This window comes from Schistosoma mansoni, chromosome 1 (assembly GCF_000237925.1).
Source record: "Schistosoma mansoni strain Puerto Rico chromosome 1, complete genome".
Classification (NCBI taxonomy): domain Eukaryota; kingdom Metazoa; phylum Platyhelminthes; class Trematoda; order Strigeidida; family Schistosomatidae; genus Schistosoma; species Schistosoma mansoni.
Window position 1 is genome coordinate 34827604 of NC_031495.1, and position 18688 is coordinate 34846291.

The following is an 18688-nucleotide window of genomic DNA, read 5'->3' on the forward strand; positions in this document are numbered from 1 at the left end:
GATTTAGGCCAGGAGGGAAAGTGTGATACAGACCGTTTGCAATTATACTGCTTCATGTTCCTATAACACTTGTTGGGGAGACTAAAATTTATGGACGAACCAATCAGATATAAGATTATGAGTCTTGGATTTCGGCGCGAAATTTATCCATACATTTGGCTAAGTATCATTTTGGCATTATAGCTGATGTCAGTTCGTGATGAAAACCATAAATCTAATCCCTAACCATAACCATCAACTGTATATCCTAATTCTATTTCCTCACCCTGATTTATAACCCCCATTTGGTCCTAGTTAAAAGTCGAACATTCTCAAGGTCACTCTAGTGTCGCTCGAAGGTCGTCCATAAATTATACTCTCACCCACTTATTCAGTCACTCAACCTACTCAGGTTAATATTGACCTTTTTAAGCGGTGATAAACGGTTCATCGCCAAATGACCAGTTTCAAAAATTGGTACTAGAAGTTTACCTATACTGTGAGGTCACTAGGGTGCAGGCCTAATATGTCAGAGATATCACGGATATTCAGGATTTAACAACGCTCTTGTCTGCAACACATTTGTAATCAGAAGATCCCAAATTCAGCCAAATCATAAGTCAGTAATGAACGAGTTCCAAGACATATTTAGACGTATTAGATATGTCAAGAGCACTGTTCACATCTGACTTTTGGTTGCAGGGAATGCATAGCACAGTGTACCCAGTGGTGTTCTGGTGAAGATGCATGACCAACGCCTTCAGCCAGGGTTTGTTCACTAAAACCAGTGAGGTCAACATTGATGTCGAAGACTTGCAGAGGTAACACTCAGAAACTGGAGACCCAATATAGCAGAACAGACTGCAGACACAACTTCTACTCCGTAAAAGTTGTCAAATGCTGGAATTCGCTGCCGACTGAGCTAGTCCAAGCGACTTCCCAGGAGTCCTTTAAGAGGAAACTTGACTTATTCTTAAGGACTAAAGATAACTTATTATAATTTACCAAATTCATTTTTTTCCTCTATTATCGTTAATGTGCCTAGGTTTTTTCCTGGAGGTATTGGTGATCCACTGCTACTAGACACGGAAGCCCGTTAAGCGAAAGCTTCTTCTATTCCGTCCACAACCATTTGAACCATTTATTTAGGGATTTTTTACGTCTACAATATGGTCAAGAATATCTATTGTCACACAGAATGGTTTATTGGATGCACAAAGCGTGGAAACATACTGAGTATTAAGAGGAAAGTCTTTTTTGTGTCACTGAAATTGGATCGGTAATTGGATTTCGATCGTCTGTATAACGTTTAAAAGTACACTTGACAGATAAAGGCGGTCAACACAAAAAACTGACGCAGAATGACCACCGAGAATGGTATATCAAATAATTTTGTCCTCTAACGACTATCTTTTTAGGTGAAATTCGCCGTCCAACTATTGCTGATCGTGAGGATGAATATCGTTCGCGTCGTCGATTGCTGATGATTTCTCCAGCCAGAGTAGACCCGTTCGCTGACGGTATGTCTACAAGCAACGTTTTTATTGTTTATCAGCATTTATCTTTAAGTTATTACCCTATCTAAGAACGAATTTTTCTTTTTTGTATAGCGATGTGATGTCCAGCGGGGCTTATTTTTTGTATAAGGTTAGGGCGTTTGGTAAGTGCATATGATTAGGTGATCGTTTAGTTCTTATACATTCTACGCACTCCAAACTCTTTTACAGCGATTTCGCATCATTCAACCTTGAAGCAATCTCTTGGTTCGAAGACGATGGCCCCGGATAAACTCATCACGTGCGTCATTTTTTTATATGATGTTAATTTATGTATATGGTTCTCTAATGCCTAATTTGTCTTTGCTTCTTTCTATTTATATTTATTTCTGCGCACCACTGACAAATAATTTGATGAATTGGCGTTTGTAGGCGATCAAACACCGGATCACCGTCTATCAACGTACAAAGATATTATGCTCAACCAGCAACTCACCAAGGAACAACGGGCATTACAGGCAGAGATAGCCGAAAGAGGCAAAACTGGGACGCTGCGAATGGACTCAGAAGTTCCCACAAAAAGACGAAGATGGGATCAGCCTACCACAGATGTCAACGGGGTAAAGAATGACGCTTCAACTCCTGCTGCTACTCCATCAACTCCTTCGAAGCGTTGGGGGGATGACGCACTCACTCCTTCACGTCCACCCTCTGCACTAACAGGAGCCTCAACCCCTGGAAGCCGGTCACAGTGGGATGATACTCCCGGGAGAGCGAAAGACCCTGGTGCAACCCCTGGGCAAAGCGTTAGGCAATGGTCAGAAACTCCCCACTTCGCAGCTACTCCAGGGCGAGAAACAGGAAGTTCTGCATTTGGTGTAAGTATTGAGATCAGTGGATTTCATGTCTAACCGATTCCTCGTGCTAATACTTTATTTTCTCCTGCTCTAGGGGACACCTAGTGCTAGACGTAACCGTTGGGATGAAACTCCCCACACTGAAAGGTATGGCGCCGATACACCAGGTCATGGTGCTGGATGGGCAGAAACCCCCAGAGCTGATCGAACTCCTGGCGGTGTAGAGTCAATTCAAGACACACCATCTTCGATGGTTTATGGACCGGGTTCCACTCCATCAAGCATTGCTGCTGCGGCCGCACTTGCCGTTAAGCGTAGATCTAGATGGGACGAAACTCCACTAAAAGCAGGATCAACTCCAGGTGGCTTAACACCATCTCAGGTTAGTAGCAGTGATGTTTTTCATCCATGGACTTCATGTTCGTGTAACAAATGATTTCATTTTCACTGTGTACCTTTTCATGTTAAAAGTTTCGAATTTAGTGTAAGACCTCTCATCTTAACAAATAACCTTTCATTATCACCCAGCTTGCTAAGAGCTTTTGCAAACAAAAGTACCTACCAGCAATAATTTAGTGCTGACTTATCACTAGTAACTGTAGGAATACTTCACTATTAGCAACAAATTAATTCAGTATTACCAAATGATAAGCATTTAAATCACGTGTACGGTACTCCTTGAATTTAACCAGTCCATCTAGTAAATATTTCTGTAGACTTTAAAACGCATCTAACTAATCCTAAAAAGTTAATTGCCAAATTATTAGATTTGAACGAAATAAAGTACCAGTTGAATGAGTTTCAAACTATTTGAAACAACGACCCACTCGATAATCCCTGAGTTGTTTTCAGAAAATATTTGGAGATGCGTCGGTGGTGCATGTAGTTGTTTTCCCGTTTTGTGTTCATGATTTTGTTAGGTTTTCAGTCCTAAGTACTCACAGCACCTGTAGGTTGCAGTTTTCGAGAGCACCTTAGTGATTTTGTATTTCATTATGATAGAAAAAGCCTGTATTGTAGCATTTACTGCTTTGAATTGCCTAAAATGTCCTGATGAAAGTCGGCCTAAGATAAACCACTGTCATGCCGTATAAGTTAGTAAAATAGCGTGATCGATAAGTTAAGTCCCAACGATCTTCTATATAAGTCACTTCGCCCACAGCAAGTGTGCCGCAAAAACCATATAAAGCCGATACGCACATATTCTTTAGATCCCCATGATATATGTAATTGTTCCTTGTGGTTTTGATTTTTAGACTCCAGGTAGCTTCACACCTTCAAGTGCTATGGGGGGAATTACGCCAGGAGCAACCCCTGGAGGCTTTAATGCAGCCAGCGCTTTCACCCCTTCTGGAACTACTCCAACAGGTTTACGGGCTATGGCTATGGCCACACCGAATTTCGGGTCTGCTGCCATAACAATACCAGGAGCAGGAATCCCAATGACTCCCGAACAGCTACAAGTATATGCTTGGCAGAAGGAAATCGATGATCGAAACAGGCCGCTAACTGACGAGGATTTAGATGAGTTGTTGCCTCCAGGTATGAGTTCGGTTTTATCAAGTTATTTGATGAATTCAAGTAATTTTTTCACCAATTTTATGTTAGTTTAAAAATATGAACTTATTTGTAGCAGAAAACTTATTAACTTACTGAATCCGTCATTTCTACCACGCCAAGCATGCTTCAATAACATAACAAGTTATCATATTTCAGACAAAAAGAAAACAGTAAATGTGAGCTTTTCAATAGCTAACTGCTACTCCCACACAATGTTAAGTTTTCCAACATAAACCTTTAATTGCTTATCATTGGTTAGGCGGCAATCCAACGATTGTTTCTGCCTCTAAGCATCGTTCGCGGTGGCCTGCACATCTCTTAGTTCATGTTTTCTCATCTCACACTGTGCATTTCCCAGCACAAACAATATTAAGTGGTTTATGACATGACAAAATAAGGGGTGGTTTTGTCACCCCTATATTTTTCGACACATTTTGACTATAGATGAGATTCTAAAGATTATGCGTGTCATCAAATATGTCTTAGAATAAGGGCTGTTAGCATTCGTGCTGTTGTCTTTATTGTATTAGGTGCAAATAAAACCGCGTTCTTGTCCGAATTATCTCATTACGTACTTTTTTTAAAGGATTTTCTGATTTGTTCTCAACGTTATCTTTTCGCTCTGTGCTGGGCATATTTATTGGTGCTTTATTATAAAGAAACATTCCTCCCAACTAATTATGCCGAATGATAACGCCATTTGTTAGTTCGCAGTTCAGTACTTTAAACATCCATACCATTTCATGTGGTGCACACTTACAAGTTCGTTTATATATTTGACTTCCTCGAATGAGTCCCTCTATATTTACACCAGTCACCTGCGATCTCAATATATTCGTAATTTCTTTTTATTGTGTATGGAGTCAAGGCCAAGCCCGTCTAGCCTATTGGCGATTAGTGTTATTCGTTTCAGCGAAATGTATCATTTCAGTTATTTCCACAACCGGGAATAGTTTCATGACTGATACATCCCATGAAAAATGAGTAGATCTTCACTGCTGTTAACTAACCAACATCAATAACAGTCAAGTTATCACTTTCTTATTGCTCAGTCACCTTTTTTTCTGCTACGGGTGCACACAACTGTCGGGTAAATAATTTTGTGTATAAAATTTAATATACTGATTCACTTGTCTCCAGGTTATAAAATTATGCCACCTCCCGCCGGTTACGTCCCAATAAGAACTCCTGCTCATCGATTGGTAGCAACACCTACTCCAATGATCGGAGGGACTCCAATGGGCTTTAGAATCGGCACACCTGATATTGGGACAACAGCTGGGTTTGGTATGAATGCGACCGGAGGTAATGCTGCTGCTCTTGGTGACATGCAACCCAAAGGAGCAAATTTACCCATGATGAGACCTGATGACCTACAGTATTTTGATAAACTGCTACAAGTTAGTTAACCTGAATATTTATTTATAATTTCATCACGCCAAAAATAATTTCCATTCACTAAGCAACTTCTTTTTGGAACTATCACTTTTCGTGGAAGTTTAGTTAAAAATCTTTTGAGGAAAAGTATACAAACACCTATCTTGATTGTTATCAACCATCTTAATGCTTCAACAAAACCTTGTTTCATCATTTTCCGGTACTTTAATTACTAATGACTGTCCTGAAATAAGTCTGTCCCCTTAAGTACATCTTAACCCCAAGTATACGGACAGTGTCACTTTCTTTTGTTTTAGTATTCAGAATCCTCAAACTTCAGTTTGTCACTAGCATCTATTGTATGCACTTTTTATTATCTATGAATAACGCCCTTTTCAGGATTAGTAAACTGTCTTAACAGCTGGAACCCATGTTACATAACTCACGGTTAATTAGTTGGGAAGTTCGTGAATCTATAAACCTGATGAATTTTCAGTTATATAGACTACCCATACAGAAACTTTTGATATCTTAACATCTGTCTGTCAGAAGTCAAATTTGTTACTTCTATCCATGTAATCTAGACATATACCTGTAACACTTGCTTGCTCCAAGCTGGAGATTCCGAAATAATTCCATGTGTTCAAATACCGCAACCTCTGTGGGACTAACCACCTTAAAGTGGTTGTTCTGAACCTCTGTGTCACATGTTAAATCATGTTGGGAATTGACATCCACCTGATATAGTTGTCTTTTAACACTGATTTTAGTGTTCCAAATACATTCTTAAAATACTGCATATCATTTAATTCATGGATCCACTTGTTCAAACTCGTACATATGGGTCGGTCAACTTTAGGCAGTTGCATTCAGAACGGTAAATGTATTGACTAAATCTTGACTTCGGTAGTTTCTGGGTCAGAAGCACATGAAGAGGAATTCTGGTGACAGTCAAGAAAGCATTAGTCTATCAAGTCATCATTTATGACACTGAACTATCATCAATATTTCCATGATTAATTTACTTTTCGTGCCAATTTTTGTCTGGGAAGTTTCTTAGTTTTCGTTTTCAAAAGTTTTGCCACTAGTTTAATTAGTGATATACCTCTTACTTCACGTATCCACTAGAAATTGACATAAAGTACATAATATACCTCGTATTCCATTTGAAATATCTCACGTAGCTAAATGTCTGGCAATGCTAAGGAAACGGAAGTTCCTTGTCCTTGAAAAGTTTCTATTTACCTTATAGATGATTCTGGACACTATTCTAATTGAATGGGTCATGTTCACAAGATTTTTACTTGTGGGACTTCTTATCGGTCAATTTCCGCCTTTTTCCAACTACGCCGTTTAACATTCTTAACCACTCTCTAATAAAACTCTCATCAAACAATCCGCGTGTCTAGCTCCATCACAGCATGTTGCTGCAAACGTTCTTTTGAGAGAGCTAACAATACCTCTTCAAATTTTCTACAACTCGGTCACCTTTAAAATCGATATTCGTATAAAGGGTTGACAACCACTTTTAGTTTCTTCGTAACATTTTTTGCTTTCTTTACTTTTCTTCTCTGTTACTATGTTCAATAAATTAATCATTAGTATTGTTGCTTATCCTTCAAAAAACATTTCTAGCAAACTACCGTCTAAGTCACTTGTAAGGCGAGCTTTTAAAGTACTATTAGCAGCTTTTTGGCCTCATCGACCCATATTTTCTATGTATTCATTTTATGGCAAGGTATTTCGGTCACATTTCCAAACCTTTTTATCACACGTTAAACACATCAGTATAATATTTTTTGAGGTAACCGACGTTTAACGTAATGCGATACGTTTTTTCGTAATATGTTGCAAATGTTATTTATTTGAACTCATAAACATTGGTACAAGGGAATAACAAAAACATGTGCGCCACACAATAACAGTGAGGCTAATACCAGTTATCATAGATTTGTGTGAGGGCTGGGATACTGCTCGAGTGCCCAAATCGAAGCAGGTGGTTTTCTTGGGGGACCACACCCCGAACCTTTGACCTGAAGGTCTAATCCACAAGGCGGTGGAGCGACGTTAGGAGATACAGTCCCATGGTAGCCTATGACCAACAATAGGTTCAAACGCCATTTGTTTCATCAGGATTCTGGAGCTCATGTGCAGCATTGATTAAGAATCGGGGTTTTCCAACTACCCTAGATGGATCCTCCGAGACCCACTAACTCGGTTAAAGCGCCGGACATTTGCTTTCCGTCCTCTCAATTTCGTAAACAACACCCCCACCACAAGAATGCAGTGAGTAGGACTTCCCTGACAGTGGCTGTTTAGGCGTGGCCATGTGAGAGCATTTCGAGAGAAAGCTGATTCCCCTCACCTTCGACCGTACCAGGGTGGAGGACAAATATCAAGATACATCTCATTTTTCCTACAAGTTTTTTCGTTAATTCCTAAGATACGTTTTCTCTTTGTTAAAGGATGTCGATGAGGACACTCTTCCGCCTGAGGAGGCACGTGAAAGAAAGATAATGACATTTTTGCTCAAGATTAAAAATGGCACTCCTCCAATGCGTAAATCAGCCCTAAGGCAAATCACAGAGAAAGCAAGAGAATTCGGTGCGGGACCTTTGTTTAAACAAATACTACCCCTTCTGATGTCTCCTACATTAGAAGATCAAGAACGCCATTTGTTAGTGAAGGTAACTTGGACCTTTCAATTAATTATGTCTACAATCTCAGCATTTTCGGTTATATATCTATACAGTTTTTTAATTGTTCTAAACCTGTTTCATTATTGCAAATATCATTGATTGTCAAATTTATTTCTATGCTTTGTTTTCAGTATGCATCACTTTTCAATTTAATAATATCCAATCTGTAGTAATTTAAAGTACTCCTTTAAATGAAATTAAAAGAGAAGACAAACACACTATGTAGTTTATTATTATTGTTCATTTTTGTTCATAAATTGTATGATTAAACTCAGAAAATCTTGTCAGGTTTGTTTCATGTTCCGAGTTTTTTTAGTCTTTCCCAATATTTAATGTGTACTAGTGTATACCACACTATGTAAAAGAGAATTTGGTTAAGGTATAATAAATTGTATAATGCAAATATAAACTTAGTTGTCTTAACACGGTGCGCACGAGTAACGAAAACATTCATCTGACGGAACCATAATTTGTGGACGAACTAAGCAAATTCAAGATAGCAAGTCTTGGATTTTTGCGCGAAATTCATTCATTCATTTGGCTAAATGACATTTTAGCTGATGTCGGTTCGTGATGAAAACTCTGATTCCTAACCTTAACTTCTGATTCTAAATCCCAATCCCTATTTCTCGCATCAATTTACAACCCCCCCCTCTTTAGACCCTAGTAGGGAGGTGAATTTCCTTACAGTCACTTTGATGTCTTTCAAAGGTTCATCCATAAATTATAGTTCCACCCATTCATCTATATAACTATCGTGCATCCAATATTGTAGTCGGAACTACTTCTATCTTGAAAATTCAAACAATTTTGTATGTCGACTGTGGCTTCACTGTGCTCTGCGTCAGACCCATTTTTATTCCTTTTATTTAGTGTTAAGTAACTACGGTGTAACGCATTCTTGGTGTTGAATTTCAGTTATAACCATACAGTCCTGTTATCTCATGTACTTTATCTTAAATCTTCAGGTAAAACAAACATGAGTTTTATTCACTTCTTTATTTCGGTAGGTCATCGATCGTATTTTGTATAAACTGGATGATCTTGTCCGTCCGTTTGTTCACAAAATTTTGGTTGTTATTGAACCCCTACTTATTGATGAAGATTATTATGCTCGTGTCGAGGGACGAGAAATAATATCTAATCTCGCGAAAGTAAGTGAAAAAAGTATACTTGTACACTGATTTCCCATGTTAAGTGATAGTATGTTCATTTACTATAAAGCCAACTAAAAGTAATGAAACCTGAAGAAATGGTTGAAGAAGAAACAAAGCTACTAACTTCACTTGTGTATGTATTGAAGTTCAATCTAAGTCAATGAACCTGTATGACGATAATCGTTCACTACGGATGAAAATGGCAATCATTTACTTAAGCTTTCGTTTCAAATATGTATGTCTTGCAGATACACTTGCCTTTTTTCAACTTTTCTCTGCGTCCTCACTTGTCTTGTTCCAAGAAGCATTATGACTACAAAATTTACATTTTCATTCTGTTATTCTGCATCTAACAAGTATTCCTCTCATCAATGACCGTCATTCCGTTTGCTTAATAAGACCCGTTATTTCTATCTTAATGTTTAAGATTTCTCCAATTTTTTATCTGCTTACTATTGTATCGCTTTACAATACACACATCCGCTGACATTGTTAAGGTTATTCACATTTAACAGTGAAGTTATCAACGAAACTTAGTTTGAAGATGGTCAATAAATAAGTCAACATATCTCCAAAGATTTTAATATCAATTACTCTTTCCTTTTTAAAATTTTCCGTCTATAATATGCATCATCAACTAAAATTCAGGTATCTTTTATTGGTAATAACAATATTCAAGGTGGGCCTCAGAAAGGCAGAAAGTTCAAGAAGTGTAGAACTTGGCATGGATTTGTCGCAGCCAAAATTTCTCGTCACAGCAATAAAACAAACCCAAATCAAGGCATAACTTGGGAAAATTAAATCACAATGCTAACTGTAGTTAACTAGGACAAAACAAATCAAAATAGAAACACTAACTTCTCGTGTAAATATGATAATATAAATGTACCTGATTCTGCATTGGTGTAGTCGTACTCTTTTTAAATACCACAACTGTAGTGGAGCTGATACATCAATGTTTCACTAAAACTTAATGGGGAGTGAATGTAAAGTTCATCTAATAAGAGCATCGGAACTCTACAATGTAGTGCGCTATGTAACTCGTTTCCCGCTATTAGCTGTAGGAAGTCCTTTCCTGTTTTGCTTTGCATTGTTTTGAAATTAAACTGTTTTATTCAGCTTAAATAAATTAGTCAACTCTAACCAAAGTTTGCTATCTGAAAGGACATCTTCATAAAACTGACAGATTATTTTGTTTTATTGTAATCCAACTCAGTACCCAAGTACTGATTCTTAGACACTTATATTACTACTAGTAACACTACTACATTTCTTGATGAAATTCAGATGGCACATACTTTAGAATCTAATGTAAGTCGAGCGCTAACTAACCTCTGCTTTGTTAGTTTTGACTTATATTTCATCCCTTTTAGGATGATAATACGATAAGGGTGACAGTCATTCGTAAACTCTTTCCAAATTCTATGTTGTTCGTGACTCGCTGAAGTTCCTTTATATATACTTTCATGTATAACAATAAATGACGGTTTTTTGGTGAATTATTTGACATTTTACTATTTATATCTAATAGGCTGCCGGACTTGCTACCATGATTTCTACTATGCGTCCCGACATTGATAATATGGACGAATATGTGCGTAATACAACTGCAAGAGCGTTTGCTGTCGTTGCATCAGCCCTAGGAATCCCTAGTTTGTTGCCATTTTTAAAAGCCGTTTGCAAATCTAAAAAATCTTGGCAAGCTAGACATACTGGCATCAAGATTGTCCAACAAATATCCATCCTTATGGGTTGTGCAATTCTACCGCATTTGCGGTCTTTAGTGGAAATTATTGAACATGGTTTAGTTGATGAACAACAAAAAGTTCGCACCATTACAGCATTGGCCTTGGCTGCTCTTGCTGAAGCAGCCACTCCTTATGGCATAGAATCGTTTGACTCCGTTTTGGAACCTTTGTGGCGTGGTATAAGAACTCATCGAGGCAAAGGTTTAGCTGCTTTCCTCAAGGCTATTGGCTACCTCATCCCTCTAATGGATGCAGAGTATGCCAATTATTATACCCGTGAAGTTATGTTAATCTTGATCCGTGAGTTTCAGTCTCCTGATGAAGAAATGAAAAAAATCGTTCTTAAAGTAGTCAAGCAGTGCTGTGCAACGGACGGTGTTGAACCTGATTATATTAAGTCAGAAATTCTACCACCGTTTTTCCGTAGCTTTTGGACACAACGTATGGCTCTAGATCGGCGCAATTACAGACAGGTATTCATGTTTTACGTTTTTTGTTGTATTGTAATTTGATCTTGATGAATATTAATTTTGCTCATACCAAGTTCCAAGTCAGCCACAAACATTAAACCTAGCAAAAGTTCACGCAAATTTACATTCTCACTTTTCATACCAGTATAGAGGAAAGAAGTTAACAATATAAAGATTTTAAAAATGAGATGATAATAGTATCAGTGAACGTGAAAAAATATAAGCTTGATGAATATAAACCATAAGAACAAATAAAAGTCGAGTTAAAAGTGTATGAAATTGTGTTAAGATCCAAGATATAAATTAATGCAACTGCACCAGTTTGACCGGTTTTCTGAAATGTCACTTAAAATCTCCAGTCATAGGTTATGATTATCACGTTAATTCTAACCAACTAATCCCATATCTTGGTACTAAGTTTAAGTCTTTTTGAATATAATTTATTAGAAAATTCAGGCCATATATGTGCGAAATATTTAAATAAAATAGTATGTTTATGAGCTGTTTATCGGTTAGCAAATGGGTAGTCAATAATGGAAAATAAAAGTCCTTAAACAACCAATGATTATTCATTTCTGGTTCTTGATGCAGTATTATCTCAAACTTCAACAGAGTAAAACTTTTTACATACAAGTATGTTGGACACAATTAACTATATCTATAGGTTGTGCAGCTTATAACTGGTCAAATTAAAATTATATTCGCTGGTTTTCAAACACTTGATGAGCTTGTCAACTACAGATTTCGCTCAAGATACTTGCTTCCAAATTGCTATTAAGGAAATGTGTCAAAACTAACGGTTTAGATAATAGACTAAAATTGTTGAAAAAAAGGGATTTATCATATTGAAATCTAAGCATCATTGAGCTTCATTTAAAAATTTTACATAATATATTTATGCTTGACAAATTTCATCGTGATAACGCACATAAACAGTTTTTTTCCCATACAAGTAAATTTTACTGTTAATTATACAACTAATTGTAATTTCATAACCTGTCTGATAATTTTCGGGGGTTCTATGATTTTGCTACTGCTATCATTATGTTGTGTCTCTTTCATGAATTTTCTGTAAAATAAATTGTATCAGTAACCGTAGTCAAGTGACTTTGAACTGTTTACCATCTTCAAAAATTCAAAAAACCTTTACACTTGAATTTATCTTGGATTTCGTAAATTAGGGTATAAGGATAATATTTTTTCAGTTTCAGATCACTAGTGAATTTATTTTTGAAGTCAGTTAAATGTGTTATGTAATTTCTCATAGTAAGATCTTTTGCGTGAAGCACGACGAAGAAAATACCTCGACATGTGATGTGCTAGTGACATAGCCTCATCATAATTGAGTATATTTCGTTTTCTTACCGTTTTATTTGTAATTGGTTGTCACTCAGCTCATTATCAATTTTCAACCACGAATTTCAAAAAAATTAGCTTGGTCTTATTACCTTGTACATAAAAAGATGCTTTATTTTCTCTATTATTAACTGCTAGCTGGTTGATACAACTGTGGAAATAGCAAATAAAGTCGGTGCAGCTGATATCATCTCTAGAATTGTAGATGACCTCAAAGATGAGTCCGAACCTTATCGTAAAATGGTGATGGAGACTATCGAAAAAGTTATGTCTGCACTAGGAAGCACAGAAGTTGATGCTCGACTTGAAGAACAATTAATCGATGGTATATTGTATGCTTTCCAGGAACAAAGTACCGAAGTGAGCTACTTGTAAATATTTTATATTTCGAATAAGTAAATTGTTCATTGCTTTTGGAATTACTATTCGGATACTTTCCTTTCATGACTTAATCAGCTTCAATTCACTAACGTGAATCTAGAGTTTCTGAAGTATCCAGGGTTCAATGCAACTTCTGCTTGATTTTATACATACAGTTTCAAATGAGTAATATCTTAGTAGTTATTATCTCCAAATTTTTAAATATTTGGTTTGCAAATCGAGCATCGAATTAAACAGTATAAGGTCCTGCCGAGTTTACTAATTATGAACCATAGCCCAATTATCTTAGCATCCGGTCCCCATCTAATGGGTTGCCGGTCGATATAAATCTTGTTTTATTAACTGCTAGTTCAAATCCAAGCGCTAAAGATGCTCCTTGTACGATGATTGACTTCCCTGTACTATTCATAGAGTGATGGGCTTCATCTTAAAATATCATCTCAGGTCCTTTAATCTTTGAAATGTTTTTAAAATGAAGAATGTGTGTTTGTTCAAATTCCTTCAACTATACCAGCTTATTAAAACACCAGGCTAAATTATTGTCGTTTGCCTGTTTTTAAGTGTAGTAAGCCACATTTTCACACCATAGATTTATATGCATTCTTTTGATACCTTTTAATACTCAGGACGCTGTCATGTTGATCGGCTTTGGAACTATTGTACAATCACTTGGTAAACGTGTCAAACCGTACTTGCCCCAAATTTGTGGTACAATCTTATGGCGTCTTAATAACAAATCGGCTAAAGTTCGTCAGCAGGCGGCCGACCTTATTAGTCGTATTGCTGGTGTAATGAAAGTGTGCCAAGAAGAAAAACTAATGGGTCATTTGGGTGTAGTTTTATATGAATACCTTGGTGAAGAATATCCGGAAGTACTTGGAAGTATTTTGGGTGCCCTTAAGGCTATTGTAAATGTAATTGGTATGACCAAAATGACTCCTCCAATTAAAGAACTTCTGCCGAGATTGACACCAATATTGAAAAACAGGTTAGTTTTAAATGTTATTGTTCATCATCGCTAAACGGTACACAACATGGTCGTTTTCAGTCAGCTTACCACCGACTTATATTTTGATCATTAGTTTTACTGATGTTTTTTTCGATATCTAAAGATTGCATCTTTAAACTTCTTTTCCATGCATACAATTAAAATAATGAATGGTACTATTTAAACTTGTACCAATTTGGCTCACTTTTTTATTCTCTGAAGAAGCGGACTACATTATGTCATAAAACATCAGAAATGCAGTTGTCTACTTATAAACAGTCGATCCGCCCTACGCTCAATAAGTTTGATATTATCTAGTTAGACCTTGGTAATGATACTCGTCTTGTTTTCTAGGCACGAAAAAGTCGAAGAGAACTGTATCGATCTTGTTGGACGAATAGCAGACCGTGGATCAGAGTATGTCTCTTCTAGAGAATGGATGCGTATCTGCTTTGAACTCTTGGAATTATTAAAAGCGCATAAAAAATCAATTCGACGAGCGACTGTTAACACTTTTGGTTATATTGCCAAAGCAATCGGTCCACATGATGTTTTGGCGACTCTCTTAAATAATTTAAAGGTGAGTTTTTTAGAGTTTGTTTATCGAAACCAGTTACTTACAGTTTATTCTCTGTTATCTTCCTCACTTTCATTCGTTTTCCCCATTTTCATATTAATTTTTCTTTCAGGTTTCAAGAGCGTCAAAATCGTGTTTGCACAACTGTTGCCATTGCTATCGTTGCAGAGACATGTAGTCCATTTACTGTTTTACCTGGTCTTATGAATGAATATAGGGTCCCTGAACTAAATGTTCAAAATGGTGTTTTAAAATCTCTGGCTTTCATGTTCGAGTATATTGGTGAAATGAGCAAAGACTACATATATGCCGTAACTCCTCTGTTAGAAGATGCACTAATGGACCGGTAACTTAAAAATTCCTTAATATACTCTCTTTGTATGCTGTTTGCTGACCTAATGTATTTTTCTTTTCAGTGATCTTGTGCACAGGCAAACTGCGATGACTGCAGTCGCTCATATGGCTCTTGGTGTATATGGGTTCGGCTGTGAAGACGCTCTTTTGCATCTCCTGAACGTCGTTTGGCCTAATGTCTTGGAAACTTCACCACATGTCATTCAGGCTTTCATGTTTTGCATTGAAGGTCTCCGTGTTGCACTTGGTCCTAACAAAGTACTTCAGTATTGTCTTCAAGTAAGTTTTCCATAAATATGAGATATATTTGCATCTATTGGTGAAAGGTTTTTTAAAGACTCCTATTAATTCCGTTTTCTGCGCTGTTTATTGGGTTTTCCTGTTGGTATTGGGAAAAATTAGTCTTTAAATATTATTATACACTTACGCTTACCAAGAAAGAAATAAACATTTTCATTAGTGTCCTGAATATTTTTGTCCTATTGCTTCCAAATGAGGCTATATTTTCCTTCAAACAAGAACTACGTGGCGTCCCTGTTGGATTTTATAAGAAGATTTATCACAACTGTTCAGGACAATCATACATAAGTCGCAACAAATGTGATGTTTTCACCGAATTTACGAAAATGATAAACGGTCCCTAGAATAGATTTTCTCCAACTTTAAAGCTTTTTTATCAGCTTAGTTGAATGAATAGTAAAAACTTCCGATCCCCACATATCACAAGTTATTCTTCTTTTTGAAAAGTATATTGTTTATATTTCACTGGATAGTTTACATATTTTTATGTTTTTCGTTCCTCTTAGGGCTTATTTCATCCTGCTAGGAAAGTGAGAGATATGATGTGGAAAGTGTACAATACTATTTACATTGGTAATCAAGATGGCTTAGTTTATGGTTTCCCACGTATTCCTGACGAACAAGATCACACTTATATCAGACATGAATTGTCTTATATTTTGTGAAAATGTATTTGTCAGTATTTTCAATCCTATTTACTTCTTATTTTCGTTCCCAAACCTTTATGTTTTGTTACTACTGAATTATTGTCCTTCAAATAAGTTCCTGATATCAGGATCTATTTACTCCTGAGGTTTTACACATTATCGTGGTCTTGTATTTAAACTAACTTTTCGGATTAATAAATCAGTTTAATTGATTCATGTGTTTTCTAATCTATTCATGTGGGTGATGTGAGTGAATTTCTGACCTCATAATCTAGAAATTATTGCCACAAAGATTCCCCATGCCATCGCCATCGTTAATCTTTTAAAAGTAGGGATAGGAGCGATTCAAAAACTAACCGATCTCAAGTTAGATTTGACGAGGCCACTGTTTCATCTACTGAATTACTGGTAAAAAAAACGCCAATTTTCAGCGTCACTGATTAATTTCGACGCTTTTCGCGTGAGCCCCACTCAGAAAGTTTGGAGCTCCTGTAACAGTTAAGTTTTAAGCCCATAAATTTGCCTCTGATATTCGGTTGTAACAACATTTGTAGTTTATCTCTGTTCTTTGGAAATGAGTTTGTTGATCCTCTAAATAATAGGCTTACCTAGAAGAGTCACGCAGATCTGCATTATAGCTAGTTAATTCAAATGTGATGTATTTGAATTCAGGCTCAAGTTGTCGGAAGAGATTGCTAGGTATCTTTCTGTCGATAAATTTGGTATGGAGAATTGTATTAATTTAGTCGGTGGCAAAGATCACCATAGATTGTATTTTCTTGGGATGTGAATAAAGGTAACCTGAGAGATAATGTATACTCTTCTATATGTGATTGAATCTTATAGTTCGGCGGCACGAATTGTTGTACTTGTACACCTAAAGCATTATTGTTGTCCGGGCCCTGGCGTTCAGTATGAAATCAGTTAATCCTTCAGACTAAAGCGCATGAAACATGTTTTCTATATTGGCAGATGACAAACAAATTCTCATCTCTGTATTCTTGAATACTGGCTATCGAGGCATCTTTAAGTGAAACTTGAACTAACAGTCTGCTTTCACATTAGCTTCATGCAGGCTCGTACTTTTCTGTTAATTATAAAATCATGCTCGTAAAGGCATTTTGGGAGACTTAGTGGTTACTCATCTTCAATCTTATAGTATTTAAGTGTAGTCATGTTGGTTGGCTGTAGAAACTAACTGCATAGGTACTGTTAGGTCTTAATATCTGCAAGTTGACTGACCTGACAGAAAGGTAACTGACATATGATCACAATCGTCTATGCATACGTACAATGATATTGTATCTCATTTGACGAGAAAATTTTTTCTAGAAAGTAATGATTACATGTAAATGCCATCCCAAAACTTAATTATGTGAGGTAGGTTCGACTCTTTATTCTGATGATGACACTCGGATACATAAACCTATGACCGAAAACTTCAACATTCATATATTTTTCTTCGGAATGTAAGTAAGTGTTTTTGTGACTGCTCTATTCCGTTGAGCGTAGGCTTGAGGTGAACTGTGCAGTGATATCTTTAAAGTTGATCGCCTGTTAAAATCACTCGTATGTCATTTGTTTAATTTATCCGAGCAACTTACTAGTTTTTTAAAGTTATCTTGTGAGCACTTCCATTGTTTATACATTCAACGATCCGAATTATTGTGAATAAAATAAAGAATTATGAAATGATTTTAAAACTCAAGACTCAAGGTAGAATAAGGACTTAGCGTCATTGTGACCAATTTTGAAACTTGTCACCAGGAAACCTCAACCACCTTACGGTTATATCGGATAGACCTCCCGTGATAGTGCAGTTTCTGGAGCTAACAACCACACGAACCGATGATATTTTTCTTTCATTACTGTCGTCATTCTTTTAACTAGTTCTGTGTTAACCACCATTAGAGTATGTAGTAACTATGGTTGTGGAACGCAAGCACCACTCACTTTAGTCGTTGTTTCATTTCCTGTTATCATTCTAGGTAATATATATTCCGTTGCCTGATATTCTTTGGAGACAATGCTTCACTCAATCGGTTCTTTATTAGAACAAAATCGCAAGCGGACAAAAAAAGTATTTCTAAAATCTGTATACACAGGAGTGTTCGAGTGTCGTCTCAATCTATCCACTAACACTGATTAGTTAAATGAAAAGTCACTGTACTCTGTCTTGGTCTTTTTTCAAGGATCGATTAATTAAGCTTCTGTCGTTCTAACTGTGGAAGTTGACGCAGACCCGTCTTGGAGTAATATTTAGTATTCAGAGTGAGAGAAACATCTCAATATTGATCATGTTAGCTAAAAGATTGTTTTGTCAGTGTCATCAATGAGACAGATCAGTTCCTAAGAAATCGAACAAAGAATGTTATCTCCACAACCTTGTCGTTGACGAAATTAAATAGAAATCGGGGGAAGCAGATATGCACCAATAAAGAATATCAACTTCGATGTATATGGGCTCTGACTCGACCAAGTGTTCGGACACAGTCTTCACTAAGTTTATGTGCTTTTTATTCTTTTCGTCAATAAACAGTCTTGAAAGTTTTTGGACAGCATGGTTAGGTTCAGACTTCAGGTTAAGAAATATGATCACAGTTTGTGTTTTAGGACCTGTTGAAGGGTAAAGTTTTAGTCAATACACTCACTGCCATATCTAAGATCTAATTAGTTATTTGGAGTTTTCCTGTTCCCGTTTTCTTTCAAACGGCCTGATAAAATTGGATGGTAATATCTTAA

General features: G+C 36.6%; 1 protein-coding gene across 3 annotated transcripts; it reads left to right on the plus strand.

Moving 5' to 3' along the window:
* Positions 1-1296: 1296 nt before the first annotated feature.
* On the plus strand, positions 1297-16157 carry Smp_141630.1 (splicing factor 3b, subunit 1-related; the record flags this gene model as incomplete). Of its 3 annotated transcripts, XM_018794186.1 has the most annotated exons (16): positions 1304-1356; positions 1398-1499; positions 1707-1776; positions 1908-2353; positions 2427-2714; positions 3589-3874; positions 5033-5292; positions 7735-7956; positions 8979-9122; positions 10657-11346; positions 12838-13059; positions 13707-14068; positions 14423-14648; positions 14758-14991; positions 15062-15278; positions 15806-16157. In XM_018794186.1, the coding sequence occupies exons 4-14, from the start codon at positions 1952-1954 to the stop codon at positions 14821-14823; spliced, it is 3168 nt and encodes a 1055-aa protein (XP_018648624.1). In that variant the 5' UTR covers positions 1304-1356; positions 1398-1499; positions 1707-1776; positions 1908-1951. The 3 variants fall into 3 exon arrangements, with proteins under 3 accessions (XP_018648623.1, XP_018648624.1, XP_018648625.1); XM_018794185.1 differs by lacking the exon at positions 1707-1776 and having other exon boundaries at positions 1297-1356; positions 14758-15278; XM_018794188.1 differs by lacking the exons at positions 15062-15278; positions 15806-16157 and having other exon boundaries at positions 1908-2714; positions 14758-14823.
* Between the last annotated feature and the right edge of the window lie 2531 nt (positions 16158-18688).